The 17,809-nt window shown below is 44.4% G+C and overlaps 1 protein-coding gene across 1 annotated transcript in view; it reads right to left on the bottom strand.

Annotated features, from left to right (window-relative positions):
- Positions 1–15,105: 15,105 nt before the first annotated feature.
- rab5ab (RAB5A, member RAS oncogene family, b) overlaps positions 15,106–17,809 on the bottom strand; it is a 17,857-nt gene continuing 15,153 nt past the window's right edge. Inside the window, exons 4-5 of the mRNA XM_053327428.1 lie at positions 17,372–17,465; positions 15,106–15,589 (exon numbers count right to left, since the gene is read on the bottom strand). Of these exons, the coding sequence (XP_053183403.1) occupies positions 15,474–15,589; positions 17,372–17,465 (210 nt within the window). The 3' untranslated portion in view covers positions 15,106–15,473. The remainder of the gene's footprint in view (positions 15,590–17,371; positions 17,466–17,809) is intronic.

The following is a 17,809-nucleotide window of genomic DNA, read 5'->3' as shown; positions in this document are numbered from 1 at the left end:
TGACTCTAGGACAACTAGGAGGGTTAAAATCATCAACCATCTCAACCATTTGTCCATTAATCATTATCGGCTGCATTAAATCTTTGCACTTTTGTCTGATGAGCTCTTTTTTCTCTCTCTGACATTTATTTCTAACGAGCTTGTTAAACACCACTTCTCAAGAGTTGACACATGATTAAAATATAGACTCTATATATAGATGCTGCAAAACTGCATGAAAAAGCAAAGACAGTTATTTGAGCATGTGATGATGATGCTTTATCAGAGCTATAATACTACATTTGCAACCTACAGAACCTGCATAGTGTCTTATTCTAGTGTGGTTTTATACTTCTTATAAATTAAAATGTGCTCCCTTATGTAGTTTGACGGGCTGTGAGAGATTATATTGATCATGCAAGTCAACATCTTGAAGTGTGAATGCATTTAGCTGATCGGTGATTGAAGGTGATATTATACTCTAAGCCAGTGGTGTCAAACATGCGGCCCGTGGGCCAGGCACGGCCCGCCAAAGGGTGTGATCCGGCCCACTTGCCATCCTGTGTTCTTGTCCTTCCTTCCTACCTTCCCTTTTTCCTTTTCTTCGTTCCTTCCTTTCTTTCTTCCTTCTGTCCTTCCTTCCTTCCTCCCTCCCTCCCTTCTGTCTGTCCTTCCTCCCTTTCTTCCTTCTGTTCTTCCTTCCTTCCTGCCTTCCTTCCTTCCTCCCTCCCTTCTGTCTGTCCTTCCTCCCTTTCTTCCTTCTGTTCTTCCTTCCTTCCTCCCTCCCTCCCTTCTGTCTGTCCTTCCTCCCTTTCTTCCTTCTGTTCTTCCTTCCTCCCTCCCTCCTCCCTTCTGTCTGTCCTTCCTCCCTTTCTTCCTTCTGTTCTTCCTTCCTTCCTGCCTTCCTTCCTTCCTTCCTTCCTCCCTCCCTTCTGTCTGTCCTTCCTCCCTTTCTTCCTTCTGTTCTTCCTTCCTTCCTCCCTCCTTTCTGTCTGTCCCTCCTTCTTTCCTTCCTTCCGTCTGTCTGTCCGTCCTTCACTATCTCTCTTTCCTACCTTTCTTCCCTCCTTCCTTTTGCCTGTCTTTCCTTCCTTCCCTTCTTATTTCCTTCCTTTCCTTCCTTCCTTCCTTCCATCTTTTTAATGATCCGGCCCACATGAGATCAGATTGGTCTGTATGTGGCCCTTAAATGAAAATGAGTTTGACACCTCTGCTCTAGGCCATTTTTCTAACTCAGACCTGCTGATGGGAATATTATACAGGTGCAGTCCACTGCTGCCCCCACATGGCAACCAGGGTGAATTACACTTCACTTATAAACCAAATATGTTTATAAAACCTGTTACACACAGAACAACACACTGCCTGCTTCAAAAGTAGTTCAAAGAGCAACTAGAAATATAGTTTCATTATATTTTTTGGAGTATTTCTTTAGCCTGATTTAAAAACCTCATGGTTGGAGTTTGTCACATATCTTAATAAATCGAGTCAGGGCATGAAAAGAAAAATCTCAACACTGTCTTATGAACAGATGACCAGAAAAACACTTATTACAAACACATCTGCCTGGAAGTGTGTTTAAGTTGATTTAGACTATTGATTATGTGAATTATGTATTTTAAATAAATCCTATGAAGACAATGAGGAGGAGATTTCAGCATAAAAATCAACAAAACTCACATTTATACAGACGTGTGTGGGCTGAACACATTTATGGGCTTCATGGGCAAGCAGGTATCTTTAAAAAAACACATTTACAATTAAATTACTCACAAAAGCCGCCAATTAAAGGATAAGATCACATCATCTCACGTCTGTCTAAAAACACTACTGTCATACCCACATGTATATCAGATAAGGTGTAATTATTTCTCCACTCCGCAGCAAGAAAACACTGTCTGTGAACACAGCAAGGGGAATTTTGTTGAACTATTATGGTATTTGATAAGAACATATAAGTATTGTTTAGAGATAGATGTGAACTTATCCTTTATTGGCCTCTGTGTTTCTATTCTTCTGACGTTTGTGAGCATGAAGAAGTGTCTCAAATATAACCTGGAGCTGTTCCACTGAAAATAAAACCAGAGGCTGGACATAATTTACTTGATATAATATTTATATCAGTGGTGATTATTCTGTAAAGGTGTAAAATGTGGTTATGTCCTCTGAAAAATGTTTTTTTTTTTTTTGCAGCTTTATTTTGGATGTCTGCTCAGAAGGCTGACTGCCAAAAAGCTTCAAATCCATTTAAGACCAAGTAAGACCAGATTTCGGTGTTTGGTATCATAAAAACACAGTGTTGACACGCTTTAATATACTATTGAATGGAAAGGTTAAACTCAAAGTGAGCTTTATTTTCAGTGGCTGTCACATATATCAAAAAATCCAATTTTTGAATGGAACAAGTTCTTTCCATTTCCACATCGAGTCTGCCAAAGAAAGTGGAGGGCCAGAATTGGAAGTGAACCAATCGTCATCATTCCTCTGACAGACAGCGCAGAATACTAATGTGATGAGTCTCTGCCACAGAGAGACTTCACTTTGAGTAATGAAATCCCTTAACATGTCAAAAAGTGTGCAGCGTTCACTGTTTATATGAGAAAACATTCATAAATCTTCTTTACAGTCTCATGAGCAAAATGTCAAAACAGCCATAAAACATTTTGTCCTACTTTATTCTCGTCATCGATTGACTGTAGATAATCTCATCCTGCGTACTTCAAAATATGAATTTGTTACCAGTGAAACTGTTGAAAGCTCAGCAAACTGCTGAATTCAGTTTGAAAGACTGATATCTTCAAACAAGCAGAAACAAACTCTGCACCAGTATTGATTTACAGCTACAATTATGGATTGAAACAGAGTGTGAGAGGTGGAAGAGTCAGTCAAAAAGCCGACAGCTCCAACTTTCAGCTCTAAACAGACAACGTGCACCAGGAGATACACACTCTTTAACCTTCCTGTTGTCCTCCCGGGTCCTTCCTCTGTCCTTCCTTCCTTCCTTCCTTCCTTCCTTCCTTCCTTCCTTCCTCAGATCTAAGTTCAGCTGTTAGGGTAAATGTTCCCTCCTTCTGTCCTTTCTTCCTTCCTTCATCTGTCCTTCCTTTCTTCCTTCCTTCATCTGTCCTTCCTTTCTTTCTTTCTTCCTTCCTTCCTCCTTCCCTCCCTCCCTCCCTCCCTTCCTTCCTTCCTTCCTTCCTTCCTCCCTCCTTCCTTTCCTTCCTTCTTCCTCCTTTCCTTCCCTTCTTCCCTCCTTTCCTTCCTTCTTCCCTCCTTTCCTTCCTACCTTCCATCCTTCCTCCATCCTTCCTTTCCTTCCTTCCCTTCCTCCCTCCTTTCCTTCCTTCTTCCCTCCTTTCCTTCCTTCCTTTCTTACTTTAGGTGCAAATGACATAACTAGTAAGGTCTGTTTAAGGGTTAAAGAAGGCATTCCTGACGTGTTAGTAAAGGCCTCAGTGTGTCTGTCTGGTGGTTGAACAGCGTCACAAACCTGCTCGCTCTACACGTCATATTTAGCCAGAGTTGCATCAGACGAGTTCTGTAACTTTCCAAAACTGACAACTGGATTAGTGAGCACGCTTCACACGATGATTGGCAGCAGTGAGACGCTTAGCAGGCAGAGTGAGACGTCTCTCTGATGAAGAAAGGGAGGAGAGAAGGAAGGAGGGAGGGAGGGAGAGAGAGAGAGGAAGGATGGCAGGGAGGAAGAAGGAAGGAAAGGAGGGAGGAAGGAGAGGAAGGGATGAAGGAAGGGAGGAAGGAAGGAAGAAGGAAGGAGAGGAAGGAGAGGAAGGGATGAAGGAAGGGAGGAAAGAAGGAAGGAGGGAGGGAGGAAGGAATGAAGGAGGAAAGAAAAGAAGGAGGGAGGAAGCTTACCCCACAGTGTCTTCCCAGGGGTTTAACCTCAGTGTGGGTCTTATCAGTGTAGGTGCAGCCTGGAGCAGCACCCTCAGTGGAAGGAAAGGAGGGAGGAAGGAAGGAAAGGAAGGAAGGAAGGGGCAGCACCCTCAGTGATGCTACGGGGGTTAAAAAGCTCAACCACCACAGTCTGTTTGATCACAGCTACCAACTACTAACCTCCGCACAGGTTTTATGTTAAAGGAGGGAGGAGGGAGGGAAGGAAGGAAGGAAGGAAAGGAGGGATGAAGGGAGGAAAGAAGGAAGGAAGGAAGGAAGGAAGGAAGGAAGAAGGAAGGAAAGGAGGGATGAATGTAGGGAAACAATGAAGCATTAGAGGACAGTGACTCAAAAGGAGCTGCAGTATACTTTCTCCAAGTAGCTGACCAAGAAAGATGATAATGACAGTTAGCACTAGAGTCAAGCCTGACCCAAACACGTTCAAACCAAGCTGATTAAGCCTTTCACCACCAGATGAATCTCTCTGTGTTTCAGTCTGCAGAGCTTTTATATCTTACGTTGGATGTGTTTCAACGTTAACCACTTAACGCACGCTGTTCCTCCTACGGGACGGGACAGATGTTAGGAGGTAGCCACAAGTTCTTCTGAATGTTTTAAACACCAACCCTTAAACATATATATTCATGCCGTACATTGTTAGAAAGCTTAGATTCTCCTGATTCATTCAAGACCACTCACGACTTATATGGTTGCTCACAGCCGTAATAGTATTAGCGGTTAGCTCGGCTAGCCCCTCAGCTAAAGTAAGCTAACAGCTATAATGCTACATACCTTCAAAGTCTTCCCTTTATCCACAACGATCATCTTATGACTCAGGACTTTCTGTACAGCTCGCCAAATATCCATTCCGCTGAAATATGAAATCCGTTTCCATAAAACCGGAATACTTTCCTCAATATGTCAACATGTATTTAGTCCAACACGTAACGTAACACACGCGGAAAAAACCATGTCCGGTCCGTTTACGTCATTTCCTGTCCTGCGCGTGCATCTCAGAGTACACGTGACTAGATGTTTACGACAGTGAGCCTCTCCTGCTTCTGACGACACCACACACACCAGCCAATCAGTGCTTAGGGTTAGGTAGCACGTGCCTCCAAAGCCAATGAGGACATGTGACCGACAACAATGACAACGTGGCTTTGATTGACAGCTGTTCCAGCCTATGGAAATATTCGGTGAAATGAAGTTGATAACCTTTTAGCCAATAGTCAGAGGTTTCCAACGGTGTATGACACTAAACTATCAGGTTTGGCTGTCCATAAACAAACTCCAAGCGTAACCGGCGTGCGCCCGGTGCGTAAAAGAGTTGAACCATATATCATTACGCACTCGGCATTTTGGTACACGGTTGGTTCTTCTTCGACTTGACATATGACTTATACCAAAATAAACAGATAGATAGATAGATAGATAGATATGGCCAAACAAAAAAATATGGTTAGATTTAATAATAATAATAATATTAATAATAATAATAATATGGCGTCAGCTTTCATTAGAGACCAAGATTTTGATTGTAGGCAAAGGGGATGTGAAGTTATAGGTGTTTGATTGCGGTTATACAGCTTTGGTAACCATGGTAACCAAGTGTCCATTTGGAGTCTCCAAAAAGGACCTGAGGAAAACGCATGGACATACCTGTTGAAAAATAATTCTGAAAAATTCATCTTTTGGTCTTTTGACTCCAGATTTGGACTGCATGAAGCCAAGACCTGTGGCTGTGGCCTCATTGTGTCTATATCCTGCTGAGAGGTCCCTGACCCCTAACCCTGCCCCCCCCCCCCCCAACCCCTAACGCTGAGAGGTCCCTGAATGTCTGTACACATGTCATTGTAAAGGCAAACCTATGGGCGAGTAAACAACCCCATCATTGTAACCTCTGCCACTCTTTGTCAGTAAGTCACAGAATCACACAGACACTTTTACAAGAATCCTGAGAGTGTTTCCTTTCCAATGATACCAGACACATCTCTGAGTCTCAAACTATGTGGGATCTGTGCTGCTCACAACTTGGGCATGTCGTTTAGGCTAACAGCATAAAAAACAGGGGCGTGTGTTAAGTGGTTAAAAAAAAGAAAAGAAAAGAAAAAAAAGATTCTGCTCTTTTGAGAAAACATTCAGAGCTGCAGCCCCAAAAACCACCCGCTAACTCGGCCCCTGCTCAAAGTGGTTTCACACAATTACCCCTGTCACATTTAGTGTGTACACCCAGAGCACCACTGTGAATGTGTTTGAAGACAGTGTGTAGCTTCCACATTTAAAAAATCATTGCATCTTGCAGCTCACTGTCAGGGTCTGTCGTGTGTCTGTTTCCTGTTTTATTTTGATAGTCTAGTCTCTGTGACCTGATACTCACTATGACGGGAACATTTTCATCCCGCTTTCGAGCATACTGACACTTTTACAGCTCAGACCTGGAGAAAGGTGAAAGATCATCAAAATGTTTCTGTATGGAAGAAAACAGATGCTACTACCTGCTGTTTCATGGTTTGGCATTTGTGAAATTCACATAACAGTTTATTTTTTAACTTCTTTTTATGTAAACTTATAAAGTTGTTTATTTAGACATCCAGACTCAGAGTGGGAGAATATCTGCCTTAACCGGTTGGGGTTGAGAGGAGAGAGAGGAAGAAGAGAGAGGAAGGAGAGGAGAGAGGAAGGAGAGGAGAGAGGAAGGAGAGGAGAGAGAGGAAGGAGAGGAGAGAGAGGAAGGAGAGAGGAGAGAGAGGAAGGAGAGAGAGAGGAAGGAGGAGAGAAGCACAATGAAAATCAACAATGAAGCTAGAAGGTCCGGGACTGGAATCTGTCATCCGGACGTCTACAGGCCCAGATTACCTGTGAGACCAGAAAGCACAGACAACTCCGGGGAAGAAGTTTAGCTTATTGAATGGATGATGGATGGATAGAGAGAGAGAGAGGGAGGAGGAGAGAGGAGCTCAGTGCATCATGGGAGTCCCCCGGCAGTCTAAGCCTATAGCAGCATAAGCTTGTCAGACTCTGTATTTTATGTTGTGTTGTACACTTCCTGTTTTATTTTGAAAGTCTAGTCTTCCCCTGTGCTGTCAGTTTTACTTCCCCTCTTTGTTCTTTTTCCCGCCTTAGTTGATTACCTATTTGTTTCACCTGTGTCTTGCCTCCCTGTGTGTATATAACAGGGAGGGAGGGAGGAAGGAAGGAAGGAAGGAAGGAAGGAGGGAGGGAAGTTAGGAAGGAAAGGAGGGTAGGACCGAAGGAAGGAAGGACGGAAGAAAGAAGGGAGGGAGGGAGGCAGGAGGGGAGCAAGAAGGAAGGAATGAAGGAAGGAAAGATGAAAGGGAGGAAGGAATGTAGGAAGGAAAGATGAAAGGAAGGAAGGAATGAATGAATTTGATACCAATCCATCAAACCCTTTCAGCGATTATAGTTTGATTTTCATCGTGATTTCAAAACATATGTTTTTTATGTCCCTTAGACCTCGGGACATGCAGATACAGCTCTCTCCCTATTCATTTAGATAGCCGGTTGGTCTTCCTATGGCCAAATAGCTGCCCGGAGGCCAATTTTGCCGCCGAGTGAGACGACTTGCCTTAGAAGGACTTTGCTATAGCAGCATAAGCTAAGAGCTCTAGAGCCCTAACTATAAGTCAAAAAGGAAAGTTGATGAGGATTGAACTGCTAAATATATACAGCATGTCATTCAGCTAGTCACTAACCTTGTGTGTCTGTATTTTGGCAGTGTTCAGGGTTTAAAATCTCCCAGTTGTGCTCCCGGGTCAAATTGACCCATCTGTTTTGACTCTTCCTTCCTTCCTTCCTTCCTTCCTTCCTTCCTTCCTTCCTTCCTTCCTCCCTCCTTTTAATCGTTCTCTCCTTCCCTCCTTCCTCCTTTCCTTCCTACCTTCCTCCTTTCCTCCCTTTTTCCTTCTTCTTTCCTTCCTTCCTCCCTCCTTTCCTTCCTTCCTCCTTCCTACTTCTCTCCCTCCTTTCCTACCTTCCTTCCTTCCTTCCTTCCTTTCCTTCCTTTCCTTCCTTCCTACTTCTCTCCCTCCTTTCCTTCCTTCCTTCCTCCCTCCTTTTAATCGTTCTCTCCTTCCCTCCTTCCTCCTTTCCTTCCTACCTTCCTCCTTTCCTCCCTTTTTCCTTCTTCTTTCCTTCCTTCCTCCCTCCTTTCCTTCCTTCCTCCTTCCTACTTCTCTCCCTCCTTTCCTTCCTTCCTTCCTTTCTTCCTCCTTTCCTTCCCTCCTTCCTTCCTTCCTTCCTCCTTCCTTTCCTTCCTTCCTTCCTTTCTTCCTCCTTCCTTTCCTTCCTTCCTACTTCTCTTCCTCCCTTCCTTCCTACTCGAGCACAACAGGAGGGTTAAAGCTGCCTGCTGTGGTTAGAAACATATCGAGGACAGCAGCGAGAGTGAATCAGAACAGTAAACTCGATGAGATGAACCACATTCGCTGGGCACAAATTAAATTTCCAGAATCTGTTTGAGCAGTTTCACAGTGTCGCTCTGCCTGATTGACATTTGGAAAGATCAGGGTTTAAAATCTCGCAGTTGTGCTCCCGGGTCAAATTGACCCATCTGTTTTGACCCTTCCTTCCTTCCTTCTTTCCTTCCTTCCTTCCTTCCTTCCCGTCCTTTCCTTCCTCCCTCCTTTTAATCCTTCTCTCCTTCCCTCCTTTCCTTCCTTCCGTCCTCCTTTCCTCCCTTTTTCCTTCTTCTTTCCTTCCTTCCTCCCTCCTTTCCTTCCTTCCTCCTTCCTTTCCTTCCTTCCTACTTCTCTCCCTCCTTTCCTTCCTTCCTCCTTTCCTCCCTTTTTCCTTCTTCTTTCCTTCCTTCCTCCCTCCTTTCCTTCCTTCCTCCTTCCTTTCCTTCCTTCCTACTTCTCTCCCTCCTTTCCTTCCTTCCTTCCTTCCTACTTCTCTCCTTCCTTTCCTTCCTTCCTACTTCTCTCCCTCCTTTCCTTCCTTCCTTCCTTTCTTCCTCCTTTCCTTCCTTCCTTCCTTCTTCCTTTCCTTCCTTCCTACTTCTCTTCCTCCCTTCCTTCCTACTCGAGCACAACAGGAGGGTTAAATCTGCCTGCTGTGGTTAGAAACATATCGAGGACAGCAGCGAGAGTGAATCAGAACAGTGAACTCGATGAGATGAACCACATTCGCTGGGCAGAAATTAAATTTCCAGAATCTGTTTGAGCAGTTTCACAGTGTCGCTCTGCCTGATTGACATTTGGAAAGATCAGGGTTTAAAATCTCCCAGTTGTGCTCCCGGGTCAAATTGACCCATCTGTTTTGACTCTTCCTTCCTTCCTTCTTTCCTTCCTTCCTTCCTTCCTTCCCGTCCTTTCCTTCCTCCCTCCTTTTAATTGTTCTCTCCTTCCCTCCTTCCTCCTTTCCTCCCTTTTTCCTTCTTCTTTCCTTCCTTCCTCCCTCCTTCCCTTCCTTCCTCCTTCCTTTCCTTCCTTCCTACTTCTCTCCCTCCTTTCCTTCCTTCCTTCCTTCCTTCCTTCCTACTTCTCTCCCTCCTTTCCTTCCTTTCTTCCTCCTTTCCAGCAGCGAGAGTGAATCAGAACAGTAAACTCGATGAGATGAACCACATTCGCTGGGCACAAATTACATTTCCAGAATCAGTTTGAGCAGTTTCACAGTGTCGCTCTGCCTGATTGACATTTGGAAAGATCAGGGTTTAAAATCTCCCAGTGGAAAGATTGCAATCTCAAACTGTGGCCCCCGCCCGTATTCATTTTTTTTTTTTGTTTGAACTTTTCATCAAAGGGTTGTGATTTAACTCTCTGGACAAAGTAGATGGGCAGCTCTCCCAGAAAAGCAGCAGGCGACCTAGTGACTCATAGGGTCCAACATTTGTTTGAAGCTTTTCTGGCACGGCGGAGAAACCATCGTGATGAAAGCAACATGCCATCCGACTTGCTCACAGACTCATCTTATGCATTTGTGTGGTTGGTGGCGGCTGTCGGGACATAACTTGTGGAATGCAGAAAATGTCTTATTACAGTCTTTTTGATCACCATCCTCCTCTTTTATTAAAAGCAGAGAATTGGAGTCAAAGCCGTCGTTTTATGTTATAATCAGAATATTTAAAAAGTTATAAATTCATGTCAGCTGCAAACTACAGAGGCTGAGGAACAATGTAGGATTTATAATATGAAAGCAACTGAACACTAAATCTTTTTTTTTATAAGCTCTAAATGTATCTGTGAATATGAAATGTAAGTTTAAAATGCAGTTTCTATCAACATGAAAGAGTCAAGTCATCTGAATTTTCTCACTTACTTTGATTCTGTAAAGGCAAATATTCATTCAGACAGTTTGAGTTTGAGGTTAAAAGTTCATTCTTGATCTTGGAAACAGTTTTAGGGGGAAGAAAAACTTACTCTAAGGTCTATTCAGCAGCTACTCTGGATCTTATCAGGTTGGGTTTTATTCTCCAGGTCCAGACTCGTGTTGCTGCGTTAATAAATGGGGGGGGGGGGGGTGACTTCAACTGTAATTCATCAAAAGGCTGAAAGAACAGTGCTCTGCTGCCCTCTGGGTGGGAGTTTGAAGCCAGACTAGACCTACAGAGCTGAGATGTTAGTGGAGATCAGTGTGTGAATACTCAGCCGGATCAAATAGAGGTATAACCAGGGAGGCGTCTGATGATTCCCAAGCACAGCAGGGCCGCTATCCGCTGCTCCCTCCGATACTCTGTTCCCACGGCAACCCAAAAAAAGGTTTAGGAATAAAGTAAAATCTTCATTTCTGAGTAGGTGAAACCAAAATAAAACTAAATATCAGGGCTGGGCCGATTTGATTCTCTAATGATTCTAAAGATTTAAATTGTGATTCTGATTAAACAAGTATTGCTGTTGTCCTCAGGTCAAGGAAGGACAGGAGGAAGGGATGAGGAAGGAAGGGAGGGAGGAAGGACAGGAGGAAGGAAGGAAGGAAGGAAGGAAGGAAAGGAGGAAGGAGGGAGGGAGGAAAGGAGGAAGGGAGGAAGAAAAGAAGGAAGGACAGGAGGAAGGGATGAGGAAGGGAGCAAGGAAGGAAGGAAAGGAGTAAGGGAGGAAGGAAGGAAGGAAAGGAGTAAGGAAGGAAGGAGAGGAAGAAGGGAGGGAGGAAAGGAGGAAGGAAGGAAGGATGGAAGGAAATGCGGAAGAAGTATGAAAGGAGGAGGGGGCAAAGAAAGAGGGAAGGAGGGGAAGAATGAAGGAAAAATTAAAGAAAGGAAGGAAAGAAGGAACAGTCAAAAGAGACGGGGTCAATTTGACCCGGGAGGGCGACAGGAGGGTCAACAGAACAGCCTCATTTTGAGCCACATTTCAGGGTCTGTGGTGTTTTAACAGCTGCCAAATGTCAAACAGATCCAGTTTGAGTAGAACAGTGTGTAAGGATTAAAGTTCTTCTGATAAAATGACTCTAACACACTAACTCTCTACACTAACACACTAACATCTACACTAACGTCTCTCTACAGAAACAATGTCTGTGTAACTCAGGAGGAGGATCCACAGACCTGAGAACAGCTTCCAACTCTGACAGATAGAGATAATCATCTGTGGATACTTCACAGTAACATTTTCACTGTTTCCAGAAAGCTGTTGAATTCTTTAGACATTATTATTCAGGGCAGTGAGCAACAATTATTTTTCTTTCATCCCCCCCCCGCCGCCCCCCTTCCTCCCACACCCCGAGGAGATTTCAGCAATATCTGAAAACATGTGTAGTTGTAGTGAATTGAGCCTTTACACACAGCATGGTCTGGTGTTGTCCACTTAAAAAGACTTTGAGTTGAATTGGTTATTGATCCCTGTGCAGTTACACGCTCTCACTTCTGCACAACTTTCCATTTAGTGATTCTCGCCTGCAGTCGTGTGTGGGGGCTGCTGGGGGTGGGGGGGTGGCGAGCTGCTGTGGAGCTGCTGGGGGGGGGGGGCGAGCTGCTCATCAGGTGGTGAGGCTGTAATTGTCTGGACCAGAAGGTCATTTATGCTCAGAGGTTTGAGTCTTAGCCAAACATGTGATTGAGCTGCTGGTGGAGAGTTCAGAGAGGACTCGTCTACTGCGGACTGTGAGGATGGGGGGGCGGGGGTTGGGGGGGGGGTGAATTGTCAGGATGGCAAACAGCCAAGAGCCGAGAGGAAGAAATATCAACCAGGAGCTGGAACAAGAACTGAAGTAAGAAAGAGGCAAAAATGCAACTGATGGTTATTTTCATTATTGATAAACTAACAAAAACATCAACTTTATATTTTAAGATCATTGACCCTATCTCTTTTGACTGTTCCTTCCTTCCTTCCTTCCTCATTCCTTCTTTCCTTCCTTCCTTCCTCTTTTCCTCCTTCCTTCCTTCCTTCGTTACTTCCTTCCTTCCTCGTTTCCATTTTTCTCACTTCCTTCCTCTTTCCTCCCTTCCTTCGTTCCTTCCTCATTTCCTTCTTTCCCCACTTCCTCCCTTCCTTCGTTCCTTCCTTGACCTGAGCACAACAGGAGGGTTAATTGTCATTTTCACTTATATGATATTCACAAATCCTCCTGACTCTGTTGATCCCTTAACTTTCCCTCTCGCACCACCATGAGGTTAAAGGATTTCCTCATTCAGACAGACATGAAGAGTTAAGAGTGATGCTTTGACTTTTCTTCTATGAAATTGAACTTCTGGATGGACTGTGATGAAAAATGAGGTTTTAATAAAAGTAATAAAGTTGAAGTGTGTCTCTTCACAGCTTCGATGAGACTCAGAGCACAAAAAGGCGTACAAGAGACCTCTTTATTGAATTTATTAAGTTGTATTCAGACACTCAAAACTGATCAGCCCATCACTAGTAATGCTGTTTTACATCATTAAAATTCATAGAGCTGTAAAGAGAGACCACCAGTTAGGTTAATTATGCTACCTGCTTACAGCTGTAGGTTAGCAAGTCCAATACAGTCCGTCATATAAAATCGAAGGGCAGTCATTAATTAAAACATGATCAACACTGTGCAATGCAATGCAATAAAAGTTCCTTTCAAACATGACCATGGACCATTTCTGAGTAAAGTAACAAGACACCAGAGAGGGATTTTGTTAATAACACTACATATACCTAAAAAGACCAACACTGCTTAACATTTGACCAGTTTGTGAGACAAGGTCTAAGAAAGTAAAATAATCAAATAAAATAAAATAAAATAAAAAAAGCCGACCTATATTGAACTGTACAATTGTTCGGAATCTCTAGATAAATTTCCTGGTGAGCTTCTCGAGCTCTGCAAGCTGTGCTAAAAGGAGGAAGAAGACGACATTGCACCCTATAACAACATTAGAGTATATTTTCCACAGACTTGTGATAATGGGTAGTAGTCCAATTTTTCTGTTTGTGTGCTGTATGAACGCTATTCTAAAAAAAAAAAAAGAAAGAAAGGAAAGAAAAAAAAAAGATCCCCTTTGATTCAGATCACCCAAATTGATGCAGGTTGACTACTGGCCTGAAACAGAAACAGAGCAGATTTACAGAGTTGTTTTTTTTTTAAACATAGATAGAAATCGTCGTATCGAACGTTTCAAAGTCTTTGCGAGAGACAGATTTCACAAAGCAGGATGTTCCAACAGTCTTCAACGTTCATTTTTTTTTTCTTTCTCTTTTTCCCCCGAGTGAAGCCACATCAGCGTCAGAAATTTTAAACATAAGACATCTGTGATGGATTTTGAAAGATGCTGCGACATGAAAGCATTCGTTCAATAGCAAAGCTGAATTTACAAAAAGATCCTGTCACACCGGCCTGGCGGCGGCCCGTGGGAAGCTCACGGCGGCTCGAGGGCAGCTCACGGCGCCTCGAGGGCAGCTCACGGCGGCTCGTGGGCAGCTCACGGTGGCCAGTGGGCGGCTCGTGGGCAGCTCACGGCGGCCCGTGGGCAGCTCACGGCGGCCAGTGGGCGGCTCGTGGGCAGCTCACGGCGGCTCGAGGGCAGCTCACGGCGGCTCGTGGGCAGCTCACGGTGGCCAGTGGGCGGCTCGTGGGCAGCTCACGGCGGCCCGTGGGCAGCTCACGGCGGCCCGTGGGAAGCTCATGGCGGCCCGTGGGCAGCTCGTGGGCAGCTCACGGCGGCTCGAGGGCAGCTCACGGCGGCCCGTGGGCAGCTCGAGGCGGCCCGTGGGAAGCTCACGGCGGCCCGTGGGAAGCTCGAGGCGGCTCGTGGGCAGCTCACGGCGGCTCGTGGGAAGCTCACGGCGGCTCGAGGGCAGCTCACGGCGGCGTCGCTTCCTAGTCTTCCTGCGGCGGCTCTTGGGCGGTGTCACTTCCTGGGGCAGCTCATGGGTAGCTCACGGCGGGGGTGTCACTTCCTGGTCTTCTTCCCGTGCTGCGGATGATCACTCCTGCACGTTAACGCCACCTTTTTATTCCCACGCCATGAAGACTCTCGACTGTTGTTTAATATAATGTAACAGCGACGTGACATCACTCTACAGATGAAGATTAGTCTCCACTTTTTTTTTGCTTTTAATAGTAATAATAATAATAAAATAAAAAACGACAGTGGTTGCACATAATAATAATAATAATAATTAATAATAATAATAATAGGAAGGAAGCCGGAGCTACGCCGAGGCTCTTTATCTTCTTTTTTTTGCTTTTTTTTTAAACGCTTTCGACTTTTTTTTTTTTTTCCCGGTTTCTTTTATTTTTCCGAAACCTTTCCCAAAGAAAACATGACAGTACCAAATACCAAATTAGTTTTTTCTGCACTTTTTTTTCCATTTAGGGAGTCTTGGATAAAGACGTCTTCTTCTTGAGTAACAGATGTGGAAGAAAAGAGGAGGAGGGGGGGATGATGTCGTCGGAGGAGGAGGGGTGAGAGGGCGTAGAGTGGGGGGGAGATTCTTGGTTTGCAACTGTCTTGACTCAGAGAAGCCGAGCATCTCGAGATGGGAACGTTTTTTTTTCTTTCCTTCTTCTTCTTCTTCTTCTTCTTCTTCTGATTGTGAGCATAACTTAACCCGCACACAGTATTTCTTTTTTTTTTTTTTACAGACATCATTCGCACCCAGTCGACCCTGTGAAGTGACAAATGAGGCTACACCTTCTCATCAGCAAATCACTCTCGGTGGGGGGGGGGGGGGGGGGTTACACAACATGACACAATCACACGTTCACAGGTTTCTCTCTCGCTCTCTCGCTCACTCGTCTTTCTTTCTTTCTTTCTTTCTTTAAATGGGGTTTAGTCTAACTCGCAACTGAATAAAAGATAAAAATGTGTGTTTGTGTGTGTGTGTGTGTGTGTGTAGGCGTTGTAGTGATACATGCATCCATTATACTGATATACACTTCTTAAAAAAAGTTAAAAAAAAAAAAAAAAAGAGAAAGAAAAGGAAAAAAAGAACATCAAAAAAAAAAAAAAAAAAAAAAAAAAAAAGGTATTAGAAATGCAGCTATACAGAGTCTTTAGCTATTCCAAGGGGAGTGAGGCTGAAGGTCTGACGTCAGGGAGCCAAGGAGCCCGATGTCCAGATGTTGTTCAGGGAGGGAGGAGGAGGAGGAGGAAGAGGGGGCAGAGTAGGGGTGTGTGTGTGTGTGTGTGTGTGAGTGTGTGTGGAGGATGATGATGATGAACAGGAAGAGCCGGGTTAGTTACTGCAGCAGGGACGGCTGGTGGGCTGGGCCGTCTCTGTCAGGTCCACTCCCCGGTTCCGCCCGCTGCTCGCTCCGGCAGCTTGAGGCTCGTTCTTGGGAAGCTTCTTTGCTGTAAATGACAAGAAGAAGAAGAAGAAGAAGAAGAAGAAGAAGAAGAAGAAGAAGAAGAAGAAGAAGAAGATGAAGAAGATGATGAAGAAGATGAGGATGATGAGGATGATGAGGATGAGGATGAGCCATGACATCACCAAGAGATGATCAGATAAGGCAGGAACGCGCCCACGCTGAGATGACACACGCTCAGATACTTAATAACCAGGGTTGGGAATAGAGGTTAACTCGGGTACAAAATGAGAGACCCGAACCCTAATGGACCTGGAGAATCCGAGAACCGAGTGGTTCCGAGATAATTTATGCCTGACCCGTAAAAAGGATGAATAATTGTTGTAACTGTACCTTGTCTGAAATCATTTCAGTTTTGTGCGACACCCAGAGCTCTTCAAATCATGAATTTACCCTTTTCAAAAACAAATAGTGCAACATTTAAAGGAAACCCTATTTTTAAATAAATGAATGTGCAGACTATAACTAATAATAGACTACACTTTATTGTATTTCATGTAGTTCATGAAGTCATCTTTATTGACTAAACATTCATATTTTATCTGGCTGTGATCTGACTGACCCGAGTCAGACCCGTACTCGGTGTCTCTCGGGTTTTCTCGTTTTACACATTTTAGCCAACAGATCCGGGACCCGAGGTTGTAAAATATAATCCGACCCGGACCCGTACGCTTCCTCATTTCCTTCTTTCCCCACTTCCTTCCTTCCTCTTTCCTCCCTCCCTCCCTTCCTTCCTCCCTTCCTTCCTTGACCTGAGCACAACAGTAGGGTTAAATTGACGGCTTTGTGGTTCAGGAAAACAAAAACCCACATGAATAAACATCATACACACGGCTTATAGATCATCGCTGTGTGATTAGTGGCTCTAATGACCTCAGTTTAATTATCTTTTACATTTTTAATCATCCAATGCTGAGAGTTGGGAAGAACATCCTTTTTTTTTTTAACTTCTGTGAATTTGTAGTTTTAATATTAAAAAGAGAATTAACAGGGAAGCAAACAGCTCTGACTCAGAGGCCACCGGTTGTTCCTCGTATGGGTTCGTGTGGTTAGTCATCATATCGTAAAGTCACATCTCACATGAAGCACCTTTAAACTTCCTTTAAACTGTTGGGTATCATGACATCATACTCATTAACCCTTTATAGGACACTCATTGAAAGGAAGGGAGGAAGGAAGGAAGGAAGGAGGGAGGAAGGAAAGAAGGGAAGGAAGGAGGGAGGAAGGAAAGGAGGGAGGAAGGAAAGGAAGGAAGGAAGGACGGAAGAAGAAAGGGGGATGGAGGAAGGAAAGAAGGAAGGGAGGAGAGAAGGAAGGAAGGAAGGTAGGGAGGAGGAAAGAAGGAAGGAAGGAAGGTAGGGGGGAGGAAAGAAAGAGAGAAGGAGGGAGGAAAGAAGGAAGGTAGGGGGAGGGAAGAAAGAGAGAAGGAGGGAGTGAGGAAGGGAAGAAAGAAGGAAGGAAGGAAGGAAGAAGAAAGGGGGATGGAGGGAGGAGAGAAGGAGGGAGGGAGGAAGAACAGATGGAAGTAAGGAAAGGAAGGACGGAAAGAAGGAAGGAGGGAGGAAGGACAGATGGAAGGAAGGAAAGGAAGGAAGGACGGAGGAAATAAGGAACGAGGGAGGGAGAAAGGAAAAGAGGAAGGGAAGAAAGAAGGCAGGGAGGGAGGAAGGAAAGAAGGAAGGAAGGAAGGAAGGAGGGAGGAAGGACAGATGGAAGGAAGGAAGGAAGGATATTTTGGGATATTAAAATAAAGGGTTAAACTCCTCACCGATGGCCATGAATATCTCGTTGACGTTCATCGAGGTCTTCGCTGACGTTTCCATAAAAAGCAAACTGTTGTCATCTGCGTACGACTGTGCATCCTGGCGAAGTGAAACCGAAACGTTAGCAAATAATTAATCACAATAACTTCACGTACTTAAAATAAGAAAATAAAATAAATAAGTTTTAAGTGTTAAGGCCCCGTCCAGGTATTTCTTAAATGGATCAATAAAGCTTAAGAGTTCATTATATGATATGCTTCCTTAACCCTCCTGTTTCCTTGAGTCAAAGAAGGAAGGAAGGAAGAAGGAAGGAAGGAAGGAAGGAAGGAAGGGAGGAAGGAAGGGAGGAAGGGAGAAAGGAAGACGGAAGGGAGAAAGGAAGGACAGAGGAAAGAAGGAAGGAAGGAAAAGAAGGAACGGAGGAAAGAGAGAGGAAGGAAAGA

The sequence above is a fragment of the Scomber japonicus genome, chromosome 10, assembly GCF_027409825.1.
Source record: "Scomber japonicus isolate fScoJap1 chromosome 10, fScoJap1.pri, whole genome shotgun sequence".
Taxonomy (NCBI): Eukaryota; Metazoa; Chordata; class Actinopteri; order Scombriformes; family Scombridae; genus Scomber; species Scomber japonicus.
This window is presented reverse-complemented; position numbering and strand designations above follow the sequence as displayed.